The sequence below is a fragment of the Sus scrofa genome, chromosome 7, assembly GCF_054392235.1.
Source record: "Sus scrofa isolate SSC_HxYL_T2T_F1_AM1 chromosome 7, Sscrofa_HxYL_maternal_Yorkshire_Landrace_v2.0, whole genome shotgun sequence".
In the NCBI taxonomy this organism is placed as follows: domain Eukaryota; kingdom Metazoa; phylum Chordata; class Mammalia; order Artiodactyla; family Suidae; genus Sus; species Sus scrofa.
Genome location: NC_139389.1, coordinates 76,993,032 through 77,014,525, shown reverse-complemented (window position 1 = coordinate 77,014,525; position 21,494 = coordinate 76,993,032). Strand labels below are relative to the sequence as shown.

The window sequence follows — 21,494 nt, the reverse complement described above, 5'->3', positions numbered from 1 at the left end:
TTCTTTTTTTTTGAGGGGCAGGGGGCTGTGCCTGTAGCATTTGGAAGTTCCCTGGCCAGGGACTGAACCCACACCCAGGCAGTGACTTGAGTCACTACAGTGACAATGCTGGATCCTTAACCTACTGCACCACAGGAGAACTCCTACACACCAGTTTTTTTAATAGTAAAACAAGGGAGCCTTTTAGAGGTACAGCCTCAGTTTCCTGGTCCCTCTGTGTAAGGCCCCAGGCATCCTGCATCATCACTCTGGTAGCATGTAACCAGGAACCTGCTGGAGCTGCTGACACTGTGCCGGGAAAGCTCCCTTAGGCCCTGAAAGATTGAAAATCAGCAGCTGACTTAACAGCAACCTGGAGTCAGTTCTCCCAACACTCAGAGCCTTTGTATTTGCTCAGGTTAAGAAAGCCATCCCACTCATCCCACTCCCTTCTCCCTCCCCCTTGGCAACCAAAAGTCTGTTCTCTGTGAGTCTGTTTCTGTTTTGTGGATAGGTTCATTTGTGCCATATTTTAGGTTTCACATACAAGTGATAAGGATTTTGGGGTTGGTAGATTCAAACTATTACAGTGAGAATGGATAAGCAATGAGGTCCTACTGTACAGCACAGGGAACTATATCCACTTTCTTGGGACAGAACATGATGGAAGATAGTATGAGAAAAAGAATGTACATATATGTATGACTGGTCACTATGCCGTACAGTAGGAATTAACACTGTAAATCAACTATGATTTTTAAAAAATTAAGTTAAAAAAAAAAAGTAAGCCTTCCATGTCAGTCCACACAAAACAGATACGACTTAAGGCTCAGTTTTGTTGTAGCAACAGGAAGATGGGAGTCAAAATCTTATGGAATTCCCAAGAAGTGCTTTATTTGTAGTCTTTTTATCCAGAGGCTTTACCACCCTGAAGTCTTCTAAGAATGGGGCAGTCTTCCAGAGCCTGCAGGGTTACCACTGGGCAGTAAAATGCACTATTTACCTTTCTCCCTAGTGCAGGCTTGTTCTAGTTCTAGTAAGATTAATGTCACAGAGCAAGACAGATGGGATATTAAAAAGAAACAATCTAAGCTCAAGAAAGCAGGACAGAAATTCTGACTTGTTGAAAATCCTTCAACTGAGTGGAAACTCTGTTGCAGAGTAGTATTGGGTGGGGCAGCCTGCACCCTGGGGACCAAGCACATCAGTGACCTCAATCATTCACGTGCCCTGAAGTAGCTCTCCTACCCTTCCCCTACTCTAGTCATGTCCCGCTGCACCCACGGGGCTGAAATGTTGCCTGAGGACTTCTATCGGGAAAGTTTGCCCCTCCACATACTTTGGTAGACTTATTAAAGACTTCAAATTCCATGAATTAAGATAGCTTTTAGGAACTAGGTGATGCACTTCTCAAAAAGTGCTTGGCTTCAGAGCCCCAGATTTGCTGAAATCCCCAGACAATTCGTATGAATAGAATAGAATGCTTCTGCTAAACAGTCAAGGGATGACACCAGTGAACAGCGCTGTGAAGGCCCACATGGGTGATATGAAACATGCTCTCTTTCCTGCCACTGAGGAAGGGCCCCCTTCCTGCCTGCACTCTCTGTGATGCAGCTAGTTATCTACCACGTACTCTGGAGGAATGGAGGAACCCAGGCAAAAGTAAGCAGCACCCCAAGGTTTGCAGTCAGGAGTGGTGTCATGCACGCCTTCACTACTTTCCTAAAATCCAAACACCTTTAGAGGTCCAGAAACCAGAACAGGACTTCTCCAAGTAGGAGATAATTTCAGCCTGATTTAATGAGAAATCACAAATGTACCTGTTCAACTAGGGGAATATGGGCAAGAACAAAGACATTCTTCGGGAAAGCCATCCAACACTGAAAGGGTGGCTTCTAGAGGAACTGAAATCTTCTCCATGTTCTCTGAGAGAGTTACAATCATTACTTGTTATTACAAAAGGATTTCATTCTTTCTTTTTCTTTTTAGGGCCATACCTGCAGCATATGGAAGTTCCTAGGCTAGGGGTTGAATTAGAGAAACGCAGGATCTGAGCCGCATCTGTGACCCATACCACAGCTCATGGCAATGCCAGATCCTTAACCCACTGAGTGAGTTGGAACCCACTGAGTGAGGATCGAAACCAGGTCCTCATGGATACTGGTCAGATTCGTTTACACTGAGCCACAAGGGGAACTCCACAGAAGGATTTCTTTTGTGGTGTGGTGTAGCATGTGACTACATCAAGAATGGCTTGATAAAATCAGGAAAGAGTAAACGAGCTTTCCTCTCCCTGAAGGTTACTTTTAGAGCCATAGAATTTGACTGCTTTGGAGCTGGGGGAAAACTACATAATCACCAGGTTAAAACCTTACTTTTTAGATGAAGAGGCTGAGGCCCAGAGAGGTTCTGTGTCCCAATTCATAGAGCTACTGGGAGACAGAGCTGGTACCAGTCTCTGGGTTTCCAGGGCCTTTGATTCTAGAGCTATAAACTTGATATGAGATTAAATTTGATATATTTTCTAGAAAATTTATAATCATCTGGAGTATACTATAGCAATTTAATTTCCAAGAAAATATTTGTAAATTGTCTGTCACCATGCTGTCTCAGTATTTCCTGAATTAGGGAAATTTTAGAGAAACACTGGCCTTTGGTTGGAGAAGTCAGACATGATGAAAAATTCTGAAGAGGGTATCTGATTGTCTTGATGAGAGCATGCTCTCCAACAGTGAAGTTCACATTCAGAGATCTCTAAACATCTTTTTTTCTTTTGAAAATATGTCCATTGAAAACAGGTCTGCAGGAGAAAAGAGCTGGCCTGTGGGCCCGAGGGAATGTGTGCAGCTAGTCCAGTCTTTGGGAAGGGCAGGCATGGAGGGAGTAGGGCCCTCTCCATGATGAGCATTCTTGTCAGGCCATCATGAATGTGGCAAGTCTCAGAATTATGAACTGTCCCCAAGGGAGTTAGCCATTCACCTGGGAAAGGGAGGTGAAAGTTCCAGATTAAACAGTTCTGGCTGCTTCCATGCTGCTTTGGCTCTCCCTAGACTTAGCTATATCTCTGTTTCCTTTAAGTGTGTTTCTGAGTCCTTTAGGTGTCATATTAATCCCCTACTCTTCCTCCTATCCCTCCCCTGCAGGTCCCTCTGCTGTATCCCTCTCCTTTTGTTCCATGCTTCTGGGTTCTGTTGTACTTAGGAATTGTGGCAGCAAGTTAGGAGAAGCAACAGAGAGTTTGGGGAAAAAAAAAAAAGAGAGAAATGACAGGTGCATTGACCTTAGTGCAGGCTTTCATATTTCTGAAGAAAATACTCTTAGACTCCAATGTCTAGATAATTAGAACCAGATTACTCCCCAGGAGCCCCTTCATTTGAAGACCTAACTTTCTTTTTTTTTGCCTTTTCTAGGGCCACTTCTGCGGCATATGGAGGTTCCCAGGCTAGGGGTCAAATTGGAGCTGTAGCCACTGGCCTACACCAGAGCCACAGCAACACCAGATCTGAGCCGCATCTGTGACCTACACCACAGCTCACAGCAACGCCGGATCCTTAACCCACTGAGCAAGGCCAGGGATCAAACCTGCAACCTCATGGTTCCTAGTCGGATTCGTTAACCACTGCGCCACGACGGGAACTCCTGAAGACCTAACTTTTGTGAAAGGAAAAGGAATTGGGATGAGAGGGTGACAATGGTTGAACATGTCTAAATTCGACGCTTTACTGTCTTTAAGTTTCCATTTCTAATGAGCATGATCCTAGTCTACTAAAAACAACAACAAATAGCTGACCGATTGTTTGAAATAGACAGACTTCATTCAGCAAGTGAGTAATTAAATGCACTAGAGGAATTCATAATTTGTGAATCTTTTTTAAATGAGTTAACACCTGATTTTTTCCCCCAATAATTCTAGATGTTCAGGTCTGTTGCATTTGTTTAGTGAAGTACATCTATAGAGAATGAGACAACCCTATGAATGACTTCTAAGTTTCTATTAGGTTCTGTGTTAATACCTCATTAAGCTCTGTGCAAGTAGTCCACTAGCAGAATAAACTGTTTTTCAGGAGCCCATGGGAACTGTCCTTAAGTGACCCAGAAAAAAAAAAGCTTTACTCTGATATACCTATTAATAATGTCTTCCAGTTAGATGATTGCTTTGTCCATGGCCAATTTGGGACTGGAATATTAGGCCCTTGACTCAATCTTGTTCACCAGACCCAGAAGCCAGAACTTGGAAACCAAGCAAGGTAGGAATGACAGCCAGGGATAAAGAAAAGCAGAGCTGGGAAGTACAGGTGGCTGCATGAAAAATGCCCTGTAGAATCCCCCTATATATTCACTAAGGACAATAAAAGCTTAGTGACTTTTAAAGTGTCAACTAATCAAGGGTGATTTTCTTTGAGACAGAAGGAAATTTAAATTTATCTATTTGAATTGGTTCAGGGATCAGGCTACTCCGAGGACTACTCCATCTGTGGCAGGAGGAGGATCAGCAATTCACATTTATGTCCCCTTGAACAACCAGGGGAATGTTTTGAAATTCAGATTAGAATTTACTGCTGAATCATATCAACCACTGACATCCTCACATTGCAAGGACAAGGTCCTTCAGTAAGTCTGAATTTCCCAACATCCTGGAAACATGAGTTGCTCGGTGAAGTCATTCTGTACTGTGGGCATGTGACTACCTGTCTGAGTATCTGGCTCGAACCCCCAATAATCATGCAACTTTCTGGCACTATATAGGGAAACCACAGACCAAATCCAACATGAGGCAAAGCCTGAAAGCTGATTTTCCCTTAGAATCATGTGACTCCTTTAAAGTAAGAATCCTGCTGTTGTTCACATCTTAATTTGGTTTATGAGCAACTTGTGTACTCATAGCCAAGAGTAACAAAGCCAAGAGTAACAGTATTTGGGCTATAAGCCAGGTGAGCAGGGACCAAAAAATAACGTATATGCCAAGTGCTGTGGCAATAAAGAAAGGCAAACAACAAAAAGACAAAAGACAAAAAAAAAAAAAAAAGAAAGGCAAACACACATTAACCCTGACATATGGAATAGGAGGAAGCAAGAAAGGCACAGGCTTATTAATGTGCACAGGTCTATTAATGTGATGAGCTGAGAATGACTGTTTTAAGAGGGTCCAAACCTTCAGGTTATACTGATTTCAACTGACTTAAAGATCCGTCAGGCATCTTGTTTCCTCTCATGGGCACCCTAAAGTTGGAGCTGATATGAACTAGAAACAGCCTCTCAAAGAGCAGATTCATAAAGCCCCACTTTCTCCCAACCCTGAAACCCAAGAGACTTTCTGAATTTCTATGTAATGTGGACTGGAGTTGAGTATCTAAGGGCCCCAGTAATATTAGTGCCACTTGAAATCAACTTTTTAATTAAAGTGATTAAAATGTTTCCAGTACATAAATTGGAATTTTGATCTTTGGATTATAAAACTTTTTCAACACGGTATTTTAACACCACTGTGGTGGTATAGTTCTCTTTTAATGAGAGAAAACTGAGTAACATTGATTCAAAAGGGATCTCAAAAGCAATTTCAGTGCAGAGTCCAGCCTAGAAACAAAAATTTCTAATTCTAGATTTTGGTCTCAGACCCCTTGTCTTATTTGATTTTTTTTCTTTCTTTTCTTTTTCTTAAGATCCTAGCTAAGCAAAGTTCTTTAGGATGGGGGGAAAAACTTGCTCTCTTTTTTTAATACCTTAATTCAATTTCCCATAGAATTAGCTAAGTTGCAAAGGGCCAATGTGTTCACATTACCCACAAATATTAGTGTCTAGAAAATTCTCATTGTGAAGATTCTGCATAGTCCTGGATATGCTCTCCTTGTAACAGTCTTTGGCTCACTTTTAAGCCTAGTGTGGCCTTTTGTTATTAGGTCAATGAAAAAGAGTGTTGTTTTTTAAGTAGATTTTTCTTTTTTTTTGTCTTTTTGCCTTTTCTAGGGCCGCTCCCACGGCATATGGCGGTTCCCAGGCTAGGGGTCCAATTGGAGCTATAGCTGCCGGCCTATGCCAGAGACATAGCAACACCAGATCCGAGCCGAGTCTGTGACCTACACCGCAGCTCACAGCAACGCCGGATCCTTAACCCACTGAGCAAGGCCAGGGATCAAACCTGCAACCTCATGGTTCCTAGTTGGATTCATTAACCACTGAGCCACAACGGGAATTCCTTAAGTAGATGTTTCTTAAAGACCCATTCATATTCTAAGAGCAGTAGGACATCCAGGTGTAATTTTTTAAAAAAAAAAGTTTAGGAGTTCCCTTTGTGGCGCAGTGGTTAACGAATCCGACTAGGAACCATGAGGTTGCAGGTTCGGTCCCTGGCCTTGCTCAGCGGGTTAATGATCCAGCATTGCCATGAGCCGTGGTGTAGGATGCAGACGCAGCTCGAATCCCGCGTTGCTGTGGCTCCATAAAGAACATCAGAAAGCTAAAGTGGCTCTATAATTCTCAAATGAGTATTTTTAGAACTCTCCACTTTTAAGAGGTACTCTTAAAATTCAGAATTTTATATCTCCTTGGGAATTGAGTCAGCATTCTTCATTTATTCTCATGGCTATTTTTTTCTTCAGCCTGTCTGACATAGAGGATGCTCAAGATGCAATGTTATAAAGGCATTTATTTTGGGATGGAGGTTTGAGGGCAGAGGGAAAGATTATATTCAGCAGCCTCAGGCCTCTCCTGAGAAGTCTGGAAGTAGCAGAGCAGTTAAGCCCAAACTTTAGGTTTAAATTCCAGCTCTGGCAGTTACTAGCCACATACGCAAACATCACAAAGTTGTAGACAAGCCTGAAGTAATATAGGTACAACACTCAACACAATGCCTAGAACATAATGAGCATTCAGTAGGTCTTGGCTATTACTGTTGTTATTGTCCAGGAAGACAATATTGTTCTTGAGTTCAGATTACATACACTCTTGCCAAATTTTCCTTGCTTTGTTCTCCAGCTCTTAGTAGATTCCCTCTCTAAAAGGTGTAGCTCTTTGTCTGTTGTCCAATTAGCCCAACCAAAGTGAAACTAGGTGTGAATATGTACATGAAGGAAATAATTTCTAATGTAAACACTAATTTTAAATTTAATTTCAGGAATTGTTTAAAAAAAGCCCTTCATGCTTAGGCTAAATTACACTGGAAAAATTCCAGGCTAAGTCATAAGTTATTATGTACTGAATGTTAACATTTTTATAACCCTAATTTCCTTAATATAACCCTAGATAATGTTTAATTTGGATAAAGTACACATCATTTTGGATGAGATGGTGTTAAACGGCTGCATTGTGGAAACAAATCGGGCAAGAATTCTTGCCCCTTTACTAATTCTTGATAAGATGTCAGAAAGCTGAAAATGGAAAGGCTGTGTCAGACAACATCGACTTATAGGAAATGAGAACACCATGGAATACCCCTGAACATGGACAGCCCAAAAGAATCTGGAAGACCATACATTGCAAAATGGGCTATCCTCCTAAAGACATTTTACTTTTTTTTTTTTTTTTTAAGGGCTGTATCCACGGCATATGGAGGTTCCCAGGCTAGGGGCTGAATCAGAGCTATAGCTGCCAGCCTACCCCACAGCCACAGCAACACAGGACCCAAGCTGTGTCCGTGACCTACACCATAGCTCACGCCAACACTGAATCCTTAACACACCGAGTGAAGCCAGGGATTGAACCTGCGTCTTCATGGATGCTAGTCAGATTTGTTTGCACTGAGCCACAACAGGAACTCCCCAAGGACATTTTAAACATGTGTTGTCCACCATTCCTAAAAGGAAAATGAAACACATTTTAAAATATGATGTACAAAGAAAAATTTTCCCTAAACAGAGAGACAAGTTTCATTTTCTAACCATAAGCATTTTTTTTTTTCTCACTTGTTTAAATTTTGTGGAGTACTAAGGGACCCTTTTTTTGGTCTCTGCTTCCTTTTGCAAATTAGACTCAGGAATAGAAGCATGGGTTGGGAAGAAAGTGTGGCAGCTATCAGCCCAGCCAGTAAACTTTTTAAACTGATTTAAACACACACAGCACTTTGAATGACATTATTTTCTGAATGCTATATTTTTCCTTTAGAAGTCTTAAAAAGTCAAAAGTTCACTCCATTCATGTACCTGATGAAAATTGCAGAATTAAATTTTATTTGCCAGCATATAAAAGCCTGATATCCATTTTATGGGTACTTGGCAAATACAATGTTATCATGCAATTAACTCTATAGAGAACATTACTACCTAATAATGAATGGTTAAGCATTAAAAACAGCTCTTACAACTATCCTATATGCCTTATTATAAAGAGTTTGTCTTATTATTAAACTTACTTGTAAATGAAATTTACTTTAGTTCAAAGTTTAAAAACAGAATGCAAGAAAATATCTCTGTTCAGGTTGCCCTGAAATGAATGTCTCTCCCTCCCTTTTACTCCTTCAACCCCTTCTCCTGGAATGTCCTTTTCTTTTTGGTGGCATATGGAAGAGTGTGAACCTGCGCCACAACAGTGACCCAAGCCACTGCAGTGACAACGCCGGATTCTTAACCCACCACACTGCAAGAGAACTGGAAATGTCTTGAAGCAAAGAAAACCTCTAAGGCACTATGGAAGAGCAATACCCTGATGCTTCCAAACCTTTTCACATATATGCTTTTGCTGCTCAGTCAACAGAAGATACCGAACTGTCTTAGGTAAAAACATGTTTATGTGCATGTACAGGTAGGAGGGCAGGTACAGTGGAGGAAAGAGAAATACAGTCTTGGTACAGGAGGATATTGTACCATTCAATGGAACTGCAAGAGTTCTTTCACTTGCAACACTCTATCCTCCAAAAGAGGATATAAAAGGACATTCTGGGTACTGATAATTGATTTAGTACTGTTTTGACTTTTCTCTCTCTCTCTCTCTCTCTCTCTCATGTGTGTAGGTGTGGGTATGGGTGTGGTGTGGTATATATGGGGGGATTTTGTTTAAATTCTTTATGTTTCTAAAAAATATACTTACATATTTCAAAGTTCACATCTATGAAGCCCTGGCAACCAGTCAATAATGCACTCCAAAAGCAAACCTTAGTTGTTTTGGACTCATTCAGGAAGGCTTCTGACCTGCCAGAACAGTGAATGGTGTGTATATATACATATTATAGCCCCACCTTTGCATTAAGTGGCCAAGGTCTGGGGAAAGCCCAGTCTAGATCAAAGGGCTTTGGAGGTCTCTCTGAAACACATTAGTTGGGAAACACTGTCCTAGTTGGTACTCACTTAATCAGTAGCACATTTGGGTAACTGCTGAAACTGGTACACCAGAAGTAACTAGGGAGTGAATAAAATTAATTTTTGGGTCACACCAAAATAGCATTCAAATAACATCTTGGCACAGATTTTAGTACCTTGAGAGAATAACAATTTAAAAAAAATACTAGGTAGATACCACAGGAAAAAATACTCAAGAGCTTAGTGTATGTGGAGACCCAAGTAAAAGTCTAATGATACTTCACTCATGCAAAGTGAACTGTAATGTGACTGTTCTGTGACAGGCTGTGTTGTCATCTCACTTCGGGGTTATTGCTAAACTGTGACTACCAGCTCTAAGTCATTTTCTCACTCATGAAATTTATGCCTCAGACTGGTCAGCTGTACCTTCTTCTTGGCCTTTTCTTTCTATAGGAAGATTCCTGACATTTCAGAATTAGTAACTGTGTAAAGCTCATCCATTTTACCTACTGTATAATGGATGTGCTAGGCCAAGATTCAGCAGATCTTTTCTTCAATGGGCTAGACAGTAAATATTTTAGGCTTTGTGAACCATATGGTCTCTGCTTTAACTACTCAGTTAGTTAAAGTTAATACATAAATAAAGCAGCATGGCTGTGTTCTAACAAAAATTTATTTATGGACAGTGAAATTTAAATTTCATAAAATTTCACACCATAAGGTATTATTCTTCTGATTTTTTTCAACCACTTGAATTTAAAACCATGCTTAGCTTATGGACCATACAAAAGCAAATGGCAGGCTAGTTTGCTAACCCCTGTGCTAGAATAGTCTTGATAAAAGCTGGTTACTGATATTTGAGAGACTTAAATAATGGCAATACTACACACATAAACTGAATTTTAATTCTACGGCTGGTATAAACTTATCATGCATCCATGACTTTGAGATAATTACCACCACTTTTTTTTTTTTGGATTAAAGCACAGGTCATACATTTAAATATTGCTATTATATTTTAACTTTTATTCTCACAGAGAACTGTGAAGCTAATAAGGTAAATTATTTAAATTTTGCTTCTGATTACATAGCCACAACATTCTCATGTAGAGAATAGAAACACTACTCAATGATTGACTGCAGTGGGAGAAATCTCTTCTAATGTAGAAAGGGAATGTACCTTTTAAACAGGTAAATAATGGGAAATTCCAAAAAATGCTTTTTACTCTTAAAAAAGCCACTTGGCTAAATCATGCATAGTGACATTTCTTTTACCTTAATGCATAGATATGATAAATCGGAGTTCCCATCATGGCATATCGGAAACGAATCTGACTAGGAACCATGAGGTTGCAGGTTTGATCCCTGGCCTTGTTCAGTGGGTTAAGGACCCAGCATTGCCGTGAGCTGTGGTATAGTTCGCAGGTGCGGCTCGGACCTGGCATTGCTGGGGCTCTGGTGTAAGCCAGCGGCTATAGCTCCAATTAGACCCCTAGCCTGGGAACCTCCATATGCTGCGGGTGCGGCCCCAAAAAAAGACCCCCCCCCCCAAAAAAATAGATATGATAAATCACAGGAATATGGAAAATGGAAACGGGCCCTTTTTCAAAATGAGGAAATAGCAGTATCCCAGTGGTTTCTTTTCACACTAACACAACATTTGAAAACCATTCTTGGACCTTAGACTTACATACTCCTGAAGATACAATGGTAAACAGCAGATCTGGTTCTTAAAAAACGTTAACGCAAATAACTCGGCCATTTTTATCTGAAGTATACTTTTAAGACAGAACAAAAGAGTTGGATCACAAGCATGTGAAGGTATATTTTTCCTAGTTTTCCAGTTTCAGTAAGTGTATTTACATAGAAAAATATATTTCTTCCTGTAGTAATTTCAAAAAATTAAACTCCCAAGGATTCAAAATGGAAAGTATAAAGTTAGGCTCTTAGGTCTGATGGCTGCAGTGAAACAGTCACATGACACAGTTTTGTACGCTGCAAACATTTTAATGATTATTGTTGAGCATACATTTTGGAAATTTTTTTACTTCAAACTGCAACAAGTTAAATAAATGTTTATAATATACAAAGAAAATACAACCCAAAGTAAAACTTGCTTTAAGTGTGCCTTGCATCCAGACCAGTGTTTTTTTTTCCCCTTAATATATCTTTATTTTTGAACTGCACAAACACACTTAAGAATTTGATCTTTATAGGATGGCATTTAGGAAAGGAAAATATACTCCCACCTCAAAGAAATAAAAAGGTTGTGCATGATTATATGCCAAACAAAAGAGAGAACACTAGATATACTCTGATAGTGCAGGCATCATTAAAAAGGAAAAGAAAAAGCTTGAGATGCTCATTAACTCTCTATGTTTTAAGGAAGCAGGATTTTTGACCAAGTAGCTTAAAAGCCAGCAAAACAGGGATCAGTGATGGCAACTGTAGTGTATGAAGTATGAAATGACAAACTTTACACAAATACACTGTTAGAAATTTACCAGTGAACACTGAAGATCTGAGAAGCTGCTCTTTGGAACAGTCAAGTAGGACCACCTTATTCCAGTCACATGAGCCCTTGTAGCAACACACAGTGTTCTGTGCTATATACTTGCTGGCTGGGTAGTTAAAGGATTTGTTTGTCATTAGCAGCTAACGAACTTATTCCACATGTTCTTAAAGCCTTAATGGTGGAAAAAAAGGCAAGTGTCATTAGCATGGAGGATCATATACTTCTCTGCACACAAACACAAGAGGCTTCACTAGTATTTTAAAAGTCTCTGATGTCTCCCATTGCACTTCAAAGCTCAATTGAGATGAAAGCCCTTCTCCATTGTGGCGGCTAGCAGGCGCTCTCTCATGATCTCCTCCGAAGAATATTCTGGCAACTTTAGATAATGCACACATGTATTCACTGATGGGTAGCTTGCATCAGTAGCATCAACCTACAGAAAGAGAATTGAAAATAACAGAAGACAATGATTTTAAATATGCATTTCTTTCAATCCTTAAATAACTAAATTCCATTTGGATTTCTCATTAGCTAGAGTTTGTACCTTGCGTACAACTGTAAGCCTCGGATGCAAGTTAGCTAGTCCACCTGGGGGTAGAGTTGAACAACCAGTGGTAAACTGCAGGAATGCTTTCCTCTCATCTGAAGACATGCCACATAAAACCCTCACGAACCTCAGGAAACCAGGGCTAAAAGAAGAAAAATATAGTGTATTGATTTGATAGCTGATTTAAATGGAAAACACTACCACTACATTGTAAGCTGACAATTACTCAAAACAGCAAATACATGTCAGAAGAATAACACTGTCTAGAGACTCTTGGGTTAAGTATGAATTGGGCTGATACAAACTAGTTAAAAATCCTTCAAAGACTATCTTATAAATGCTAAGAGTTGAAACACTGATGAAGTATAGGAAGCAAATATGCAACAAAGCTGGCAAATCAGAAAAGCTCAAGATACAAATGCATATTTCATGGCTAAACTAGCAATAAGGATATGAAATAATCCATTTTTGTTATAGTAAAATAAACTAGCACTGTATGCCACAACATGGATGGATTTTAAAATTATAAAATTAAGTTAAAAGAAAAACAGACCTCAGAGAATACATACTGCACAGTTTCATTAACTATTCCAAAACAAAATTATCCAATGGGAATAGTGACTTAATGACTAGAAAAGAATAAAATGGGGAAAGGGACTCTGGAATTGTTTCTCACTTTATTTAGGTACCAACTAAACAGGTGTGTCCATTTGGTGAAAATTCTCCTGGCTATACATGTAATTAGTGTACTTCTCTGTTATACTTCAATAAAAAGTTTACTTAAAAGAAAAAGCTAGGAGTTCCCATTGTGGCGCAGTGGTTAATGAATCCGACTAGGAACCATGAGGTTTCGGGTTCGATCCCTGCCCTTGCTCAGTGGGTTAAGGATCTGGTGCTGCCGTGAGCTATGGTGTAGGTCGCAGACGTGACTTGGATCTGGTGTTGCTGTGGCTCTGGCGCAGGCTGGCAGCTGCAGCTCCAATTAGACCGCTAGCCTGGGAACCGCCATATGCCATGGGTGCAGTCCTAGAAAAGGCAGAAAGACAAAGAAAAAAAGAAAAAGCTATATAAAAAATGCCATTTAACTTTAAAATAATACATTCTCATTTACATTAATCTGGAAACTTAACATGGGGTCTACAGTCTTAAAAAATATCAGCAGCATAATGAGTTCTCATTGTGGCTCAGTGGAAATGAAAACTGACTAGTATCCATCAGGTTCGAGCCCTGGCCTCACTCAGTGGATTAAGGATATAGGGTTGCCATGAGTTGTTGTGTAGGTCAGAGACATGGCTCAGATCTGGCGTGGCTGTGGCTGTGGCTGTGGCACAGGCTGGCGGCTACAGCTCCGATTTGACCCCTAGCCTGGGAACCTCCATATGCCTTGGATGTGGCCTTTAAAAAAAAAAAAAAAAAAAAAATCAGTGGCATAAAAGAAAAAACATCTGAGGAGCTGTTTCAGATTAAAAACATTACAACTAAATACAATTTCCTGATATGGCAAGAATGAGAGTGAAGTGAATGCTATTAAAGACAATGGAATCATCAACAAAGCTGGAATATGGACTAAAGATTTGCTAAGAGTATAGAATCACAAATTTGCTGGTGTGGATACGTGGGAGAATATATTCTCTGGAATGTACACTATGTATGACAGAGTAAAGGTACATCATATATGGAACACATCCTCAAATGGATCAGAAAAAAAGTATGTATAAATAAATGTGTGTGTGTAAATAGAGATAATGTAAAAGGAATATAGCAAAATGTTAAATGTGGGAAATCTGGGTGAAGGATATACAGTAATTCTTTATTCTTCAACTTTTCTGTAAGTTTGAAATTATCTGAAAATAAAAGTTAATATAAAAGCAATAAAGGAATTCCCTGGTGGCTCAACAGGTTAAGGATCCAGTGTTGACACTGCTATGGTGTGGTTTTGATCCCCGGCCCTGGAATTTCTGCATAAAGCAATAAAGACTTAGGGTTTACAACTGACTCAATTTTTTGTAGGTGTAGGTCATAGAAGTGGCTCAGATCCCGCATTGCTGTGGCTGTGGTGTAGGCCAGCTGCAGCTCCAATTTGACCCCTGGCCTGGGAACTTCCATATGTTGCAGTTGCGGCCTTAAAAAGCAAAAAAAAAAAAAAAAAAAAAAGTAAAATAAAATTTTTTCTTTTTATTTTTTTTTTAGGGTGGTATCTGCAGCATATGGAAGTTCCTAAGCTAGGGGTGGCACTGGACCTAAGCCACAGCCACAGCAATGCGAGATTCATTCCATATCTGTGACCTATGCTGCAGCTTGCGGCAATGCTGGATCCTTAACCCACTGGGTGAGACCACGGATCGAACCCGAATCTTCATGGATACTAGTTGGGTTCTTAACCTGCTCAGCCACTACAGGAACTCTCCACCTTCCCCCAGTTTTTCTCAATGGCCACACCTGAGGTATATGGAAGTTCCCAGGCCAGGGATTGAACACATGCTGCAGCTGTGGCAATACTGGATCCTTTAACCCACTATGCTGGATCCAACCCATCCAACAGTAGGAACTCCAAAAAACTTTTTTTATTATAGTTGATTCACAATGTTATGTCAATTTCTGTTATATAGCAAAGTGACTCAGTTATACACACACACATATATGTACACATTCTTTTTTATATTCTTTTCCATTATGGTCTATCTGGGAAGTGTGGATATGGTTTCCTATGCTATACAGTAGGACCTTGTTGTTTATCCATTCTAAATGTAATAGTTTGCATTTACTAATCCCAAACTCCCAGTCCGTCCCTCTCCCTCAACAGTTGACCCAATTTTTAAAATAATGAACAGTTAAAACACAGTGAGAAAAGGAATCTTAACATCAGTGGAGATTCAAGTTGACTTTTTGTGTGAACTCATCCTTATCAATGAATATGCATTTTGGTAATGATAAGACTTAACTGCTTTCTCATTTTATGAATATAATTCACTGAGTCATTTACCTGTCATTTGATTTTGGGACATAAAAAATTTTGTTGATCTTAGAAAATAACTAATACATACCTATCACGTGTATAACCCAACTTAGGTTCAGTATAATTAATTATATCCTCTGCTGCCCAGGATGGCGACTGGTTTCCACAAAGAATCATTTGGACTTCTTCATGGCTGAAGGAACTTAATTTCTCCATTGGAAAGACTTTATTAAATCCATCTATATTACACACAGCAAACAAACAAAAAAGACAAAACACATAATTCGGTTTCTAAGTTATAATTTCAAATCAAAATATTCAACTAAATGGATAGAAGATAAAATCTTTGCTTAGTATCACTAATGTATACAGAGAGAGAATATTCAGATACTATGGTCAGTAGCCAAATTCTAATAATTTCCCAATGGATCTTTTGTATCATATAAGCCAGTCAAAGCTGTGTTCTCATTTTCAAAACTAATAAATGATAAACAGTCTAGAGTTCCTGCTGTGGCATGGAGGTTAAGAATCTGAATGCAGTGGCTCAGGTTGCTGTGGAGGCACGGGTTCAATCCCCAGCCTGGCAAAGTGAGGTACAAGATCCTGCATTGCTGCAATTGCAGCTTGGATTCAACCCATGGCCTGGTAACTTACATATGCCATGGATGAAGCCATAAAAGAAAAACAAAAACAAAAAAACAGTGTATTTGACCTCAATCTTCACCTGAATTAGGTTCTAACATGGTTTGATTCATCCCCATCATGTTATGTGGAAAATATGCAAACTTACATCCACTTACAAATGAGCAAATGGAAGCCACAAGTGGGTCCCTCATTACTCAAGAGGAGCAAGCTGAGAGTATGCTACAGCTTGAGAATGTTTCAAGCTGTTCTGGGTACTCTGCAGCACCTAACTATTGCAAAGACAAAATCTAGAGATTAGTAATATTCGACCATAGCAGTACCTTAATCTCAACTGTCTCAAAGTAAAAGGAGAGGAATTAAGCCAAAGAGCCTTAAAAATTACCTCTAAAGGCTTCCATCTGTTTCTGAATACCTGTATGCATACAAAAGTCAAACATCAAATCCACATATTCTTCTGCATTATCCATTGTTACCATCTGAAAAGAAAAATTTGCCAACATTATTACTAATATCTAGAAATATTTCAGTAGTACCTAATACAACTGGCCCATTAAGAGCATGTTCCTGAACTCAGAAATACAACAAAAGCAAAATTTGTACCTCATCTTCACCACTTGGCTTGAGATCCACAGCTGTAAAACCATATATTCTTGAGGAAGGACAAAACTGGAAATTTAAACTGGGAGGACAAAAAAGGAATTAGATTAACATTCAGCTATGGGTGTTTAATTTTTAAAACATTGCTGTCAAAACCATAAACCCCTCCCCTATCCCAACAATAACAAAATCACTATACCAGCTTAGATGTTAAGTATGGGGTCTTGATAAATGTAAAAGCCTGTGTACAAAAACCGTTTGGTTACCAAACCTAGTTTTTCAAAGGCTGCAAAAAACATCACTTTTCTATGTTTTATTTCCTCCTTAGGGCACAAAAATAATGAACTAAAGATTTTTGCAATTAATTATGGTGGCAACATATTTATAAGGTTTTTTGGCTTTTTTTTTGCGAAAAGAAACTATTGCTTTAAAATTATTCATGCTCTGTTGTTATTATCATCTCAAATCAAACCTGGAATATACAACAACTTATCAAATATAACTTTTCAATATTATCATCAAGGGATGAAGAAGGGAAAGAAAGAAAGCAAAGCACTGTAGTCAATCCAAAATCACCGCTAAACATAGCAAGGGTATAATAATGACATGTATATAAATTAACAGAATTATATCAAAAGATCTGAATTTAGTTAATGCTGTCTCTGGGGATAAGGCTTACATACAAAGCAAACTATTCTGAGCTTCTTCAAGTAGTCTACATACATTATCTAATAAATTTGTCAAAATAACTATGTCTAGTCACTTATGATGGAGCATGATAATGTGAGAAAAAAGAATGTATGCATGTATGTGTAACTGGGTCACCATACTGTACAGTAGAAAAAAAAATAATCTATTGGGAAAATAAAATTTTTAAAAATTAAAAAATAAATGTTTGTCAAAATATTATTAGCCTTGGACTTTTTACACAAGATACATACACTTATCACATTTGGTAAATCAGATAATCTTTCAGATACCTGATGATTAATAAACTATATTATGGTACTATGTTTATAATATTAACAAATCAAAAATCAGCATTTCCTGTAGCATGTTATTGTTCTTAACAGACATTGTATATTCATATATTACAAATTAGAGCAAAGGAACCAAAGATTCACAACTTAGGCTGGATAATGTATATACATAAAGCTTACCCTAAGTCCTCTATGCTAAGTGGAGGCCCAGAACCTGATGGATTCTTCAGCACTAGTTCTTGTAATTTTGTGTTCTTCTCATCTTCAGAAAGACCTTTGTTGCTTAAAATCTGGCGCCTCTTGATAGCAAGCTCTTTAATTTCTTTCAGAAATCTGGCTCGGTGGGGGTTTACTAGTTCAAAGTCTTCCCAAGTTAAAATTCCATTAAACCAAGCTGGGGGTTTTGGTTTGGGGGGATCTAGAATAAACTCTGATTTTGAATCCTCTTCAAAGCTTCCTACTGAGAGTGAATCATGTCCTTCTTCTGTAGAGGCTTCAGACTGACTTTCAGTACAGTGTAAGTCTCTATCACCGCGTGACTCATAAATCAGTTTGCTCATATTGCTTTTAATGTCACCCATACACATGAGTTTAAAGAAAGGTTTAGAAATAGGTAAGTCCACAAGTCTATTGTCTTGAATGCATTTGGCCAAGAAAATTCCAAGGAAATGAAAGAGTTTTGTGATCCTTTCAAGCTCATCACTATCTTGTGGAAATGGAGCTGTAAACAATCCACATGATCGCTGCACATAGTACCCAGGAGGTTTCAATCCACCTCCAAGATCAACCTAATTTTTTAGAGGGAGAAGTATAAATAAAATTAAAAGATTCATAAACAAACATCTTAATTTACCTATACAGAAATATCTATAAATACATTTTATAAAATAGGTTTCCGTGACTAAATTTTATCCTTTAAAAACATTTTAATAAGGGAGTTCCCTGGTGGTCTAGTGATTAGGATTCAGGGCTTTCACTGCTGCGGCCCAGGTTCAATCCCTGTTCTGGGAACTGAGATCCCACATGAAGCCACTGCATGCTGTGCCCAAAAATAACAACAGTATCAGTATTAATCAATAATGAAAGGAGAGTCAGAAAACCTGGCTTACATTCTGAAAGCATAACCTATTTTTAACTTTCTTTTTTTGTCTTTGTCTTTTCTAAGGCCATGCCCACGGCATATGGAGGTTCCAGGCTAGGGGTCCAATGGGAGCTGCAGCTGCCGGCCTATGTCACAGCCACAGCAACCCCAGATCCTAGCCAAGTCTGCAACCTACACCACAGCTCACAGCAACACTGGATCCTTAACCCACTGAGCAAGGCCAGGGATAGAAGCCGAAACCTCATGGTTCCTAGTCCAATTCGTTAACCACTGAGCCACGATGGGAGCTCCCTATTTTTTTTTTTTTTGTCTTTTTTTTTTTTTTTTGTCTTTTTAGCTATTTCTTGGGCCGCTCCCGCGGCATATGGAGGTTCCCAGGCTAGGGGTCGAATCTGAGCTGTAGCCACCGGCCTACGCCAGAGCCACAGCAACACGGGATCCGAGCTGCATCTGCAACCTACACCACAGTTCACGGCAACGCCAGATCATTAACCCACTGAGCAAGGGCAGGGATCGAACCTGCAACCTCATGGTTCCTAGTCGGATTCGTTAACCACTGCGCCACGATGGGAACTCCCGGAGCTCCCTATTTTTAACTTTCTAAAAGCAGAACTGCAAATCAAATCACAAAATGGAAAATAAATCTTACATGACGAGATTCATCATCTGGAAAGTTATCATCACAAAGCCAAGCTCCTAAGTCAGTTCTCTGGAATTCTGCTGCCACCAGAGCATAAAACTCTAATGTGGGACCCAAGCCAGTTCCTTCTTCTCCTAAAAATTCAACCTAAACATGAACAAATAAATTGAGGGAAAGTAAGCTTAAAAATATTTTTTTTTTCAAAAGATCCCATGCTTCCCCAAATCCACTCCTACTGTAATATACCTTTAAAAAAAAAAAAAAAAATAGCAGCAGTACAAGCCACATAGAAGTTTTAATCTAGTTTTTCTAAGAAGAGATATTTGATTTGCTGTACACAATTCCATATTTAAACACCATGGTAAAACAATGTTGATACATCAATATAGTTCTCACGACCCTATAAAATAGCTTATCTCCTTTTCACACCAAAGGAACCAAATTTCATATAAAGAGGTTACATCATTTGCTTGAGGAAATGATGGTATAGAGATCTGTGTGTGTGTGTGTATGTGTGTCTACATGACACCAAATCCTACTCTCTTCTACCTATTTATTTTTTTGTCTGTTCTAGGGCCACACCCACAGCATATGGAGGTTCCCAGGCTAGGGGTCGAATCGGAGCTGTAGCCGGCCTGCCTACACCAGAGCCACAGCAATGCCAGATTCGAGATGCATCTGCAACCTACGCCACAGCTCACGGCAACGCCGGATCCTTAACCCACTGAGCAAGGCCAGGGATCAAACCCACAACCTCATGGTTCCTAGTCAGATTCATTAACCACTGAGCCACGACGGGAACTCCATCTTCTACCTATTGCTGACTTTAGGCAATCACTTCAAAGGTTTTTATCCATATTCCATGTATTCCAAAAATTATTTGAGGCAGCTTACAAAAACATACAGTGCATGGAAGAAATAATAATAATAATAGAGGATTATTTAGGTTACAGAAATATATGGGTAGGAAAAGTAAGATGAAGGCCAAGAAATTTTAAAGTGAAAGCCCTAAGCCTTATAAATTTTCTAGAGATGTTATATTTGTTATGAAAAGTATATGATCCAAAAAATAAACCAGCTGGTTGACAACTGTGCCAGAAGACGTTTTTCTCTCATATATAAGGAATAACACATATATAGGATATAATCAACAATGCCCACAATAACATCTCTATAGTAAGTATACTGAATTTCATACTGCCATTTGCGACAGCATCTCAATACAGACTCAAGTACAATTTAAGTGAAACAATATTCCAAAACGTGTGCTCCAAAAAGGCAGACATCTAGTAGCATAGCTTAATATAAAGGTTAAATCTGGAGTATCAAAAAGAATTCTTTGTAAGTACTATTATTTGGTTGAGGCTTGATGAGGGGTGGCCTTCAAATAGACCCAGTTCTTTCCCACTTCAAGAGCGAAGATATTCTCTACTGCTCATTAAGACACGTGGTCCTGACCCCTGAGGAGGTGAGTTGATAGATGTCCTGCCAAAGGAGAAGGCCTTTGGATAGAGGGCAGAGAAACCCCTCTATACTTCTATCTAATGCAGTTTTTATGCAGTAGAAAACACAGCCTGCTTCTCTAATTGTCATTTGCGCACACTAAAAGAAAACATACCTCAAGAACTGATTTCCGATCTGCATGTATCTGCATGACATTCTCAGCCCACTCCATCAGTGATTCACCACGTGGAACTTTCACTCTTTCATGCTTGAGACGACCAACTCGAAACTCTCCAGGATCATCTCGTCTTACACTACTTGTGGTCCTTGTTCTTTCTACAGTGGCCTCACGTCGGTTTTGTAACCACACGATTGCTCTGAAATAGAAAAAAAATCTATGTAGCTGTAGCATACATACAGCAATAGTTGAAAATACTACTAAACCAGCAACAAAATTCAGAGATTTAAGAATGTTTTAAAAATAGTATTTTATCAGATTATCAAATATACTGATCCCTTTTTATTACATAAATTATTACCTTCCTCTCTTGTTAAAATATAGTCTTTTTTTTTTTTTTTTTTTTTTTATTTTTAGGGCCGCACATGCGGGATATGGAAGTTCCCAGGCTAGGGGTCCAATGAGAGCTGCAGCTGCTGGTCTACACCACAGCCACAGCCACTTGGGATCTGAGCTGCATCTTCAACCTACAACACAGCTCACGGCAATGCTGGATAGTTAGCCCACTGTACGGGGCTAGGGATTGAACCCCGTCCACATGGACACTAGTCAGATTTGTTACCTCTGAGCTACAACAGGAACTCCCCTCTCTTGTTGAAATGGATAAGCCTTTTTTAATATAATC

General features: G+C 39.2%; 2 protein-coding genes across 25 annotated transcripts in view; one reads left to right on the top strand and one right to left on the bottom strand.

The window, feature by feature from the left end:
* AP4S1 (adaptor related protein complex 4 subunit sigma 1) overlaps nucleotides 1-13,330 on the top strand; it is a 52,325-nt gene extending 38,995 nt beyond the window's left edge. For 2 of the 11 annotated variants that reach the window (XM_084966280.1, XM_084966281.1), the window contains exon 5: nucleotides 8,478-11,333. In XM_084966280.1, the coding sequence (XP_084822406.1) occupies nucleotides 8,478-8,573 (96 nt within the window). In that variant the 3' untranslated portion in view covers nucleotides 8,574-11,333. 11 annotated transcript variants of the gene reach the window in all.
* Nucleotides 11,193-21,494, bottom strand: part of HECTD1 (HECT domain E3 ubiquitin protein ligase 1) — a 104,025-nt gene continuing 93,723 nt past the window's right edge. For all 14 annotated transcript variants that reach the window (XM_013978136.3, XM_021099880.2, XM_021099877.2 and 11 more), the window contains 8 exons: nucleotides 20,807-21,008; nucleotides 19,198-19,335; nucleotides 17,627-18,234; nucleotides 16,470-16,548; nucleotides 16,252-16,345; nucleotides 15,313-15,463; nucleotides 12,266-12,410; nucleotides 11,193-12,154 (listed from right to left, as the gene is read on the bottom strand). In XM_013978136.3, coding sequence (XP_013833590.3) covers nucleotides 12,017-12,154; nucleotides 12,266-12,410; nucleotides 15,313-15,463; nucleotides 16,252-16,345; nucleotides 16,470-16,548; nucleotides 17,627-18,234; nucleotides 19,198-19,335; nucleotides 20,807-21,008 — 1,555 coding nt within the window. In that variant the 3' untranslated portion in view covers nucleotides 11,193-12,016. The remainder of the gene's footprint in view (nucleotides 12,155-12,265; nucleotides 12,411-15,312; nucleotides 15,464-16,251; nucleotides 16,346-16,469; nucleotides 16,549-17,626; nucleotides 18,235-19,197; nucleotides 19,336-20,806; nucleotides 21,009-21,494) is intronic.